Raw genomic sequence first — 12,047 nt, 5'->3', positions numbered from 1 at the left:
AGACACTTGAAGGTTGGTTGGTTGAGGCACGATGAGGGTGGTAGTATTTTGTTTTGTTTATTTTTTAAATAAAATTCTATTAAACACACTGTTTTTGCTAGTTTGGTTTTTCCCCATAAAATAGCACATTCTGGACATCTTTCTAAATGGGAATATATTTTAGTTGAGGGGAAAGAATATGAAAGTATGTGACTTGGGGAAAGCTGCTGCTGCTTTAAGGGGGAAAGAAGGAGGAGAGAAGACTGGAGACACTGTCTGTTTAGTAGGAGTGGGAACTATGGTTATCACCCTCGTGCATGGAATTGTGGCTAAGTCTGCACTTCTGTCCCAGCCTCAGGGCCCTAGATTAACCACATGCGGTAAGGAAGGATGTATATATCTTCAATTCTCATTTTAATATGTTATGCTCTTTACTAAAATATCAGATATGTAGCCTGTGCTATTGATATAAACATTCAGCAATCAGAGGGCAATTTGTTGGTAAAATCAGGTAATTTTAAGCATCAAAGAGTGTTTCTTCCTCAGAACTGACATTTTCAGGTTTGGCGAAAGAAATTGGGGGTTGAGCCAGTGTTAGGATAAGATCTTGTTGCTTTGACCTGTCTCTATTACTGTGTGTTGAATTTATTTAGGTCCGAGTTTCCTTCTGACAAGTAGAAGGTGGGCTTGGGTTGGAGGAGTGTTGGTGTCTCCTGGTGGGAGGCGGGGAGCAGCAGCTGGGGAGTGGTGTCCCATGTCCCCTGCCACTGTCTGCTTCTCCAGGGACTCTGGCTGGTGGCCCAGTTCATCTGCAGGAAAAAACTCCACTTTGACCTTTATGACAGCAAAGTGCAGTCACCAGGCCAGTCTGCTCCCTTAGTTCAGACAGGCTGCTAATGAGTGTGAGGTCACAGGTCTGATCCCATTGGCAGAGAGCTGAGGACATTGTCCTCTTTTGATCCTAGACTTCTTTGTTGCCTGGGCCAAAAATCCATGTCTTTTCCCCTTGGCTTCCCCATGTTAGGGTGGGGAGAAGGTCATTCTCGCTTTTCAAGGGATATTCGATATTTATTTATAAGTACTGTGAAATTTTTCTCTGGAAAGCACTGTAGAAACACATTATCTCTAATGGTTCTGAACAGGAGTTGTGTAGCAACTGTCAGCCCTGATGGATGTGTTTTTCTCCCTGACCTCTCTTTTCAGAACCCACACAGCAGTTAAAATAGCCCCAAGATACAGTGCGCCTGTGATCCACGTCCTGGATGCATCCAAGAGTGTGGTGGTGGTAAGTGTGGGCCTCATGTTATTGTGGATCTGTTGTAATGAGAAAACAGAGAGCATTGAGAGTTAAGGGTATTGCTCAAGATCTTCTATTTATTTTTGTCCTATTCTACTAAAAAAATTGTCAGACTATCCTAGGGCTTGTGATAGGGTCACTACAGGTATCTGCATTGCCGGAGGAGGGTGGGTCAGTGTGTCTGTGCTTTCAGGGACCTCTTCCTGAGCCAGCATTGGCAGTGCTGGTCTGAGCAGCAGAGCAGTGATGCCAGGAGACCAACCCAGAGGGGGATTTCAGTCATTTACAAATATTTACAAGTATGAATGGGCACTTTCTTAACTCTACCTAAAGGAATGTAGAATTTATCAGTTTTTTTTTAAATTGAAGTATAGTTGATTTACAATGTTATGTTAATTTCTGCCATACAACAAAGTGATCAAGTCACACATATTTATACATTCTTTTTTTTTTTTTAATATTCTTTCCCATTATGGAATATAGTTCCCTGTGCTATACAGCGGGACCTTGTTGTTTATCCATCCTACATACAAAGCTTACATCTGGTAATCCCAACCTCCCAATCCATCTCTTCCCCCATTCCCTCTCCCTTGGCAACCGCCAGTCCGTCCTCTATGCTCATGATTCTGTTTTTGTTTTGGAAATACATTCATTTGGGTCCTGTTTTAGATTCTGCGTGTAAGTGGTATCAGAGGATATTTGTCTTTCCCTGACTTCACTTAGTTTGATAATCTCTATCTAGGTCCATCCATGTGGCTGAAAATTTCGTTCCTTATTATGGTTTAGTAATAGGAATGTAAAATTTTTTTAAATAACCCATTTTCAGATAGAAAAACGTTTAAACTGAAATGGGTCAGTTGACCCTACCTGAAGACAGAAAAAGATCCACAGATATATGTTGAAAACGCAGAATTTAGTGGATATAATAAACAACTTACCTTAGTGGTTTTTCCTGCTTTTCTCCATCATGAAGCCTAACATTTCCTCTTGTTATGTATTTCATTATATTCATTGAATAAAGGGACATAATAGCTGTTGGGAATCTAAGTGACCATGTGATCCAGTGGTTTCCAAGTATGTTTTTGCCACAGAAACCTTTACAAGTGATGTCTTTTCTGGAAACTCAGGGAGCAAATAAGAGTGACCCCTTCCCCTCCCTCATCCCATTCCTGTTTCTCATCAAATGAGCACAATTTAAACATCACTAATCCAGTCCAGGGATTCCCAGGTGGCTCAGTGGGTAAAGAATCTGCCTGCAATGCAGGAAACCTAGGTTCAATCCCTGGAGAAGGGCATGGCTACCCACTCCAGTATTCTGGCCTGGAGAATCCCATAGACAGAGGAGCCTGGTGGGCTATAGTCCTTCCAGTCGCACACAGTTGGACATGACTGAAGCAACTGAGCGCACACAGCACAGTCTAGTCCAGCCTTCACATTTGCAGGCAAGGAAGGTCGCTGAGGGGCCTGGTGATTTGTGACATTCCCAGGCACTATCCCGCAGCCTGGATGAGGGCCACCACACTTCCTGAAACATTTTCCAAAGGAATTCTTTCAGACCTGTGAATTAAAGCTGTACAGTAACCGCTAACATTATTAAACATTTATAGTGTGCCCAGCACTGCGCTAAGTGCTTTACATGGGCTTTTTATTTAATTCTCATGAAGTAGATGTTTTCATTATCCCCATTTTAGAGGTGAGGAAATGGGAACAAAGAGGTTAGTAACTCTTGAGGCCACAGATCCCTCAAGTAGCAGGTGTTGATTGGAACGCAAGTGGCCTTATTCTGTGCTGCATTAGTTAAACTTGTTCTGTTAATGTTTAATAAGTCTCCTTTGTTAAGGATAATGGAGAAGGCAATGGCACCCCACTCCAGTACTCTTGCCTGGAAAATCCCATGGACGGAGGAGCCTGGGTAGGCTGCCCATGGGGTCGCTAAGAGTCGGGCACGACTGAGCAACTTCACTTTCGCTTTTCACTTTCATGCATTGGAGAAGGAAATGGCAACCCACTCCAGTATTCTTGCCTGGAGAATCCCAGAGACAGAGGAGCCTAGTGGGCTGCTGTCTATGGGGTCGCCCAGAGTCGGACACGACTGAAGCGACTTAGTAGCAGCAGCATTAGGATAAAATTAAATTGGGCTGAAATCATAAAATTGCAGTTTTTTAATTTGAAATTGACATAGACTGATGTACAAATAAAGTACATTTCTACAACTCTATTTTGAAACACTATATCTTATATTTGGATTGTATTTCCTAAGGTGCTTATTTCAGGTCCATGGTTGAGTAACCAGCACAACTCTATTTAAGGCTAGTGGCTATTTTCAAATGCTAATGAGCGACTGAACATTTCCCATTTGAAGACCAGGCTGTTGAACCCATTTGAGTACACAGGACTGATACAGCCCCTACAGGTCAGGGCGCACTTTGGCTGGGAAGCACTTGGCCGCTTGATTCTATTTCTAGGACCCTCTTCCATTGTCTTGAAGAGCTTAAGCACCGCTGGCCCAGCTGGAAGCCAGCAGAGGAGGAGGCAGGGGCATCTGTGTTCTTCACTGTGTGGTCCAGCCGACTGTGGTTGGTTCTTCTCATATACAAAGGAACAGCCACCCTTTGAAATCACTCAGATATAAGTCTGATGATAAATCAGTTGGGTAACTGCTGGTGACACAGTTTGGGAGTCATTGGTAGAGTTTGTTTAGGCTGATTTGTTTAGATTGATAGTTGGTTTAGAGTCTTTTGATCTCACTGCAGTGAGTACGACATAGGCTTATGCTCTGGCTACTGTCTCATGTGTTTATTTGAAAGATTCCAAAATATGGTAACTGCTTAATAGTTGGAGATTTAGGTTGGGGGATGCCCCCTTGCTTTTTTCCTTTTTTTTTTTTAAATAAAAAACAAGATGCCAAAATTTATTTTCAGTATATTCCCTCTCATTGTGCTGTAATTTGCTGTGAGAAAGAAAAAGAAAGAAAGAAAAGCTATACTGTGATGGTTGGCATGAAAACCCAGGTTGACTCTGATTCTGTGATTGATCATATGGAACAGCCCATATAATTGGCCATGAACTTGCTCTCATTGAGCAAGTCAGCCTGGGCAGGAAGGGGCTTGTCACCATAGCTCTGGGAGCAGGGGTTCCCCGGGGGGTGTGGAAGGGGCCAGCCAACGGAAGCAGCACCTTCCATCTCCCCAGTAGTTCCTGTTGGGTGCTGTCAAGTTCTGGAAATATGGGGGCTTACTTTCCCAGAGTTTAGAATCTAGCAGAATGTAACAGTGTTTTAAAATCTTCAAAGCCTTGGCTGCATGTGCTTTGGGGACTCGGGAGTAGGCATTCCTTCTTGTTTTCGTGAGCTCTGCTGAGTTTCCTAAAGGAGAACTCCACTGAGGCGAGGGTCATGTAAGACTGATGTGAATACCACTTGGGGGCCTAGTTTGAGGCTTGTCACAATGGCCTTTTCTGATTTTGTTCCTTAATAAAGCGATTTGGTCTTATACTCACTCACGGGTCATTGGATTGTTATTAGAGATACTTGGGCAAGTCACATAGAATTCTAGACATTTAAAGCTGATGGACACTGTAGCTGTCATCCAGCCTAATTTCCTCCCTTTCCAATAATGATATTGAACTTCCCTGCCTGTTTGTGTGTTAGAAAATCCTGTGGAGGATGCAGGGATAGGGCAGAGCTGTGATTTTGGAACTGATGTGATTAGCGGCAACCATGTCTTTCTTCTTGGTAATTATATTTTGAGCTTTGGTGGCAGCAATTCTTCTACCAACTTGGTAATCATAGTCATAAATATACTTAGCTGATTCTGTTTATAGTTTACTGAGTAGCCTCACATTTCCCAATCAGTTTCCTTTCTTGTTTTAGCAGAAGTTCATGGTTGACTGTGAAGATCAGCCTCATTCTGTCAGCAAACATTCAGTGAGGATGCACCTTCTGTGTGCAGTCTTACCTTCAAAGGGCCTGTCTTAGTAAGAGAAGTAGACAGGTAGACAGATGCTGGAAACCTGTGAAAAGTACAGTGATGGAGAGATAAACAGAGTATCTTTGAAACCCTGAAGAGAGGGTACCTACCCAGTGTGTTGTGGATCCTCAGAACCCCCTCAGTTTCAGTGACTCACAGAACTCAGAAATGCTGTTAAACTCACAATCACAGTTTATTACCATGAATGGATACAGATTAAAATTGAGTGAGATCGAGAAAAGGCCAGGCTCCAGCTTCCAGGTGTCTCTCCCTATGGAGTCATATGGACAGGGCTTGATACTTCAACTAATGATGTGTGATAGCATGGATGGAACATTGCCAACTAGGGGTGCTAACCAGAGCCTGGGTGCCTTGAGCTTTTACTGGAAGTCAGTCATGTGGGTGTGGCATGCTCACTTGACTGACCTTGGTTACTCAGTCTTGAACTGCTCCAGAGGTCAGACAGAGCATAAGCCAAGTCCCCCACCATAAATTGCATTGTTAGCATAAACAATCTGGGATAGCCCAAGGCCCCAGGTAGACAAAGACACTCTTTATCACTGAAGGCTTAATATTTATCTCACAGGAACTGTCCTCTCTTTAGAATGTGCAGCACTGAAACGTCCCCAGCCTACTGAGTTAACACTTTACTGTACCGCTAGGCAGAAACTAGCATAATTGGTAAAGGGAGAGGAAATGACATTAACATGGGAAGGCTTCTTGAAGGTTGTGACCTCAGGACTGACCATTGTTATGCCTGTTTTATCTTCTTTGCTGCTCTGTGGTTACTGAATTTTGATCTTGCATTTCCAGTGTTCTCAACTGTTAGATGAGAATCTAAAAGATGAGTACTTTGAGGAGATCCTGGAAGAATATGAAGATATTAGACAGGACCATTATGAGTCTCTCAAGGTAAGTAACAAAAACAGGTCCCCCGTCTTGGTTGGGTAATAGAATGATCCTACAGTTATTATCTTTATTTTGCTGTTGGAAGAGGGGAAGGTTTAGGATCATTTTAGAAAAGTCCTACTTTCTGCTTCACATCAGCATTCTTTACTGTTCCCAATAATTTTTGGCTATATTGAAATTAATTTTATTTATTCCACCAAACATATATTGAGTAAGAAGTAGGTGTTGGGTGCTGTTTGCCACCCGAGTTATGAGAATGAATAAAACATGAGCTCAGAGGCAGCAGCAAGACAGGAACTGAGACAGTGTGCCTAAATGACTCCCACAGATCCCTATTCTTAAGGAAATAATGGAAGAGAATGAAGACATTAGGAACATTGTAAGCTTCTCTCCCTGATCATCCAATACTCTCTGTGCAGAACAGTGTTTCGAGAACTGTCCTTCTCTAGAGGAGTTTCAGGAGATCTATGGAGATCAGGCATGATTACTCTTTAGAAGTTGTCAGGATATTTCTTCCTGGTTACCTGCTTACTGGGCTTTGTGTTGTGGATAGGGGATGCATTTTGGGGATGGCCTGGTAAGTGAAATGTGATGACCAACAGTGAGAAAGGAATACGTTCCTGAGGTGTTGGCTGGACCAAGACACTGGTTGGCTTGCCCACTCCTTAATCTGCCCACAGTTGGCTGTTCCTTGGTTCTGCCTCCTGGGCCTCAAGGCAGTCAGTGGCCCCAGTGAGCCCCAGCCTCAGGTAAAGTCCAGGCAGGAGTCTGCCCATCGCACGCTTATTCACCTCACAGCTGCGGCTGCAGACCTGCCTTGCACTTGTGTACCCACGTGCACTGGACGTGTATTACATCTTCACTCTCTGTTGTTCTGGTGCTGATGTGAAGCAATTTTAGATGCAACAGGAAGAGTTTTCTAGAAGATGAATTTTTGTTTTCTTGTAAAATATACTTACTAGCTTCCTTGGACATACTTTCATAATAGCAGCTGAAAATCTAAGTCTCTGACTGAATAACTTTTCTTTTTTCACAGGAGAGAAGATACTTAACCTTAAGGCAAGCTAGAGAAAATGGTTTCTATGTTGACTGGCTGTCAGAGCCTCCTCCAGGTCTGTTGGGCAATGGGTTAGAGAAAAGCGCATGTGATAGCTCTGAGCTGAAGAAAGGTTTGCATTTCCAGGTCAACAGAATCAAACAGGCAGCTGGAAACTCTTAATTATGTTCAGTAGTGATGATGAACGACAATGATGATTGAAAGTGAAAGTCAATAGGTGCCATTTATGGAGAACCAAACACTGTCCTGAGATTGAACTGCAGCAGCTCTGAGTCCTTGACACAACCCTAAAATGAATGTGTTATTATCTCCACTTTAATTCGAAGAAATGGAATTTCGAGTGATAACTTGAAAGGTTACTAACATTCAGTCTCTGCTGTGTCTTCTAAGCCATACTCTTGCCTCTGTGCTGTGCCTGAGTGGGCCTTCTTCATCTGGAAGCCATTCTAGAGACCTGCCTGGATGGCAGTGTCACCGCTTTGGCCTGGGTCCCAGCCGGCCCAAGTACAGATGTGGAAACTGCAAAATTCCTACGTGTTGAAGAGACTAAAACATCGCAGCGAAGCAGGCGCTTCTGTTTCTGTTCACTCTTATTCTCACTCGGACGCTTCCCTCTTTTGATTTCTTTAATTTGGTTTCTTTCCCTTCTGGTTTCTAACCTTTCTTGCCTTGCATAGGTGTTCACGATAAGGTGTAAGATATTTTGATAGGTTCAGAGAGGCATGAGATATGAATGCAAAACTGAGGGTGAACAGGGGTTATATTAATCGAATCCATATTTCCAAGGTAATACCTCTAATCTGCTTCCATTGCTCATCTCATCCATGTTCTACACATGCTCAGCAGAGTGATGGGTATTAAACCGGAAATGTAGATGAGCTGGGTTCTAGATTTAGTCCAGCTGCGTTTAGCGTGAAGAAGGCACATGGGGAATCGGGAGGCTTGGGTTCTAATCCCAACTTGGCTCCTGGCTCTGAATCCCTGAGTGACCTTGAACATCTTACCTCCATGTGTGACAGTTTCTAATATGTAAGAAAGGAGTTACTTTATGGAAATGTTGTGAGAATAAAATAAGATAATATGTATAAACTTTTGAAAAATATGCATTACTATACCAGCCCAATTAATGATTTTGTCTTGAGCTTTCACTATGAAATTGGGAAAATATCACAAGGGAAAATCTGTTTTAGTCAAATCAAATGTCCAAAATACATCTCAGTAGAAATAGTTCCCTCAAGGTCCACAGTTCCAGGCGGCAGTGGTGGCAGTTTTCAAGAGCTGTTTAACCCCCTTGCTGCTGCTACTGCTGCTAAGTCACTTCAGTTGTGTCTGACTCTGTGCGACCCCATAGACGGCAGCCCACCAGGCTGCTCCATCCCTGGGATTCTCCAGGCAAGAACACTGGAGTGGGTTGCCATTTCCTTCTCCAATGCATGAAAGTGAAAAGTGAAAGTGAAGTCGCTCAGTCATGTCCGACCCTCAGTGACCCGGTGGACTGCAGCCTTCCAGGCTCCTCCATCCATGGGATTTTCCAGACAAGAGTACTGGAGTAGGGTGCCATTGCCTTCTCCAAACCCCCTTGCAGGGCCCCTCAAGGACAGCCCAGTCCTGGCATATTTTCAGGAAGCCAATAAAAGCAAAAGGAAGGGTTCTTCTTTTCTAGGTCTTCGGTGGTAAACCTAGGAACCTCAAACAAACCTCCAGCTCTGACCAACAAGCTCATTCAAGAATAACACCCTTCAGTCACCCGGAAGCAGAGTGTTTCCCTGTCTTTCCAAGCAAGAGGACACTTGGGTCAGGAGAACAGCTGTAGTTTCTTTTTAATTACCAAACAAATCAGCAGAATAAAATACTTAGAAGGAAGGGATTGTCCTGTATAGTAAAAAAAATGACCAGAACACATGGGAAAAAACTCCCATAAGTGGTATAAAAAGGTAGAGATTTAAGAAGTTGCACATACTTTGTCTATACTTTGACCTCTCACTTATACTACCTAATGAGAGAAAAACACTCTTGAGACTTTCTGTGTTATCACTGAGCACCAAAGCATGGTGGTTTAGTTTAAGTTCTCTGATCCCTGTTTGCAGATCAGGAAACTGAGGATGTGAGGGCGGGGAAGCGGGCAGCAGAGTGATCACCTTGGACCCGGGCCTGACCCACCCCAGGCTTGGCGGCACGGGGGGCAGCAGTGATGTCCAGGAAGCCCAGGGGCACCGTCTGTCTCTGAAGTCTTCACAAGTATTTCACTTATGACTCACAAGGCAGTGTAAAGAAGAATGTATTGAATATCCATGTACCCCTACCAGTCACTTAAGAAGTAACCTACTGCCCATTTTTAAAAGACAGAGCAATACATAGTGGAAATCCCTGTGAGCCCCTGCCTCTCTGGCAGGACCCTGAACTTGATGCCTGGTTTCCGTGCATTCCCTTAGACTTTGATCATGTGTATATGTATCAGTGAAAGTACAAGTTGCTCAGTCGTGTCCAACTCTTTGCAATCCCATGGACTATGCAGTCCATGGAATTCTCCAGGCCAGAATACTGGAGTTAGTAGCCTAGCCCTTCTCCAGGGGATCTTCCCAATGCAGGGATCGAACCCAGGTCTGCTGCATTGCAGGTGGATTCTTTACCAGCTGAGCCACAAGGGAGGACCAGGAATACTGGAGGGTGTATCCTATCCCTCCTCTGGTGTGTCTTCCCGACCCAGGAATCAAACCAGGGTCTCTTGCATTGCAGGCGGATTCTTTACCAACTGAGTATGAGGGAAGCCCATATGTATCAGTAGGCAATATAGATTATTGATCATGTTTTAAAACTTGATGGACGTGGGTGCTTCTATGTGTCTTTCTCCTGTGCCTTTTCTTTTAGCGTTATCTTCCTCTCTACAATTGAAGGTGAATCCAGTCTGCCTTTTTCTTGGGCGAGGGTGAGGGGAGGGGTTGAGGGAAGTTTCCAGGGGTGATGTAGTCAATCAGCTGCAGGGGAAGAAGACTTTTATTTAAGATGTGCTGCAGAATTAGGCCTTTTCCACAGTAATTTCGAGTTCCCCTCTTTGTAAAACAACTCCTCTGGGTGCCAGGAGGGAGGCAGGACATGGGAGCTGACAGAGCAGGAAGGAGCAGGCCAGGAAGGCTTCTCATAGGTGGCTCTGGGCACAAAGGGTGCTGAGCCACAGGCCTGCCCTGGCATCATTGGGGTTGACGGATCACTCCTTTCCCGCAGTGAAGCCCACGTTCCTCGGGACTCGAGTCTTTGAAGACTACGACCTGCAGAAGCTGGTGGACTACATTGATTGGAAGCCTTTCTTCGACGTCTGGCAGCTCCGGGGCAAATACCCTAACCGAGGCTTTCCCAAGATATTTGACGACAAAACTGTAGGTTAGTTCCATAAGGGCTTCCGTCCTGCTCTGATATTCAAAACATCATCTTGGGCCCTTGAAGATGAAAATAGCTAGTGGAGCAGTGGGTTTGGATTATGCCACATGGAGTGTTTTGTTTTTTTGTTTTTTCTTTTGGCTGCATTTCAAAGCTTGTGGGGTCCTGACCAGGGATCGTACCTGGGCCCTTGGAGTATGGAGTCCTAACCCCTGGACTTCCAGCAGATTCCTAGAGTTCACTGTTACAATATGATATAGGATATTGTTTACCTGCTCAGTCCTTTGATGGTTTTTAAACTGCTGGGTTGATTGTTATTTATTGACTAAACTTGGCATTTCGCTTACCCATTCTGTACTGAATCTTTGTTGACATCAATTACTTGCTGGGCATTTGGGATCCGAGAGAAGACGTATCATGGCTGCCATCTGGAACCCGCTGGGTGGGGCAGCAGTGGAGGGTGATCCTGTATGACAGACCGGGCTTCTGCTTCAGGGCGAAGCCTGGGCCTCTGTGGACACCACACCGGGAGATGAGCTCAAGCTCAAACTGGAGGATCAGGAAAGGCTTCCTGGAGGAGGTGGTTTGAACTGCTCTTTGAGGATTAGGTGGGAGTTACTGAGACTGGGACTGGAATGTGAGATGGTGATGAAGTAAGGACCCTCCAGGCCGAGGAGACCGAGTGGGAAGGCACGGGCGTTTGGGCTGATTTGAATGGCAAGGAGTCCATTGTGCCCAGTGGAAGCAAGGGTTGGGGGCAACAAGCCAGTCGATAGATAATCTGCTTCTCTCTTCTAGCCCTGCCTCAGAGACATGGGATCTAAGCCCATGAAGGCTAAGCCCTTCAAAGGATTCAGTAACAGCCAGCTCAGAGCGAGATGAGGAGTGGACTGCTGGACATGTGGGGTTAGGGCTGAGGGTAGCCTGAGAGACCGCCCCTTGCTTTCTTCCTGGAGGGATCCCTGAGGTGCATATTAGGATGCTGGGATACAGCAGCTCTCAGGCTCCCCAGGGTGTAGTAGTGAGAAAGGGGCTCTCGTCCTGAAGTGCTCCAGAGTGATCACAGGGAGCAACAGAGAGGCCAAAGTAGAGCTGGCCGGCCAGGCCCTGGTGAGGCATTGAGGCCCTGCTGGCACCGCCTTAGCCAGGCGAGGCCTGCGGGATCCCTGCTGGGTGCCCCCGAGGAGCAGCACCCGAACCCCACTTCACTCTGCAGGCTGTTCTGTACCCCGGGGGTCACGGTGAGGTCAGGGGGGCTGTCTGTGCATAGGGAACGCGGCGATGGGAGGATCTGGCCTGCTTTGTGTCACTCTGTCTGACACGTTACTGCAGGGAGTGAGAGCTGGCGCCCTGCCTTTTGTTAAATGGAAAAATATGAGTGGTAGCTGGTTGAGCCGACTGTGTTTGGGAGCTGTACTTAGCAGAACTGCTGAACCCTCAGCTGCTGCACCTGGGGCGGTGC

General features: G+C 45.3%; 1 protein-coding gene across 2 annotated transcripts in view; it reads left to right on the top strand.

Moving 5' to 3' along the window:
- The window catches only part of LOC120865405 (methionine synthase-like), a 124,200-nt gene that overhangs the window by 101,143 nt on the left and 11,010 nt on the right, over positions 1 to 12,047 (top strand). For both annotated transcript variants that reach the window (XM_040242682.1, XM_040242683.1), the window contains 4 exons: positions 1,183 to 1,264; positions 6,058 to 6,156; positions 7,190 to 7,265; positions 10,433 to 10,588. In XM_040242682.1, the coding sequence (XP_040098616.1) occupies positions 1,183 to 1,264; positions 6,058 to 6,156; positions 7,190 to 7,265; positions 10,433 to 10,588 (413 nt within the window). The remainder of the gene's footprint in view (positions 1 to 1,182; positions 1,265 to 6,057; positions 6,157 to 7,189; positions 7,266 to 10,432; positions 10,589 to 12,047) is intronic.

Source organism: Oryx dammah, unplaced genomic scaffold (genome assembly GCF_014754425.2).
Source record: "Oryx dammah isolate SB20612 unplaced genomic scaffold, SCBI_Odam_1.1 HiC_scaffold_6, whole genome shotgun sequence".
NCBI lineage: Eukaryota > Metazoa > Chordata > Mammalia > Artiodactyla > Bovidae > Oryx > Oryx dammah.
This window is presented reverse-complemented; position numbering and strand designations above follow the sequence as displayed.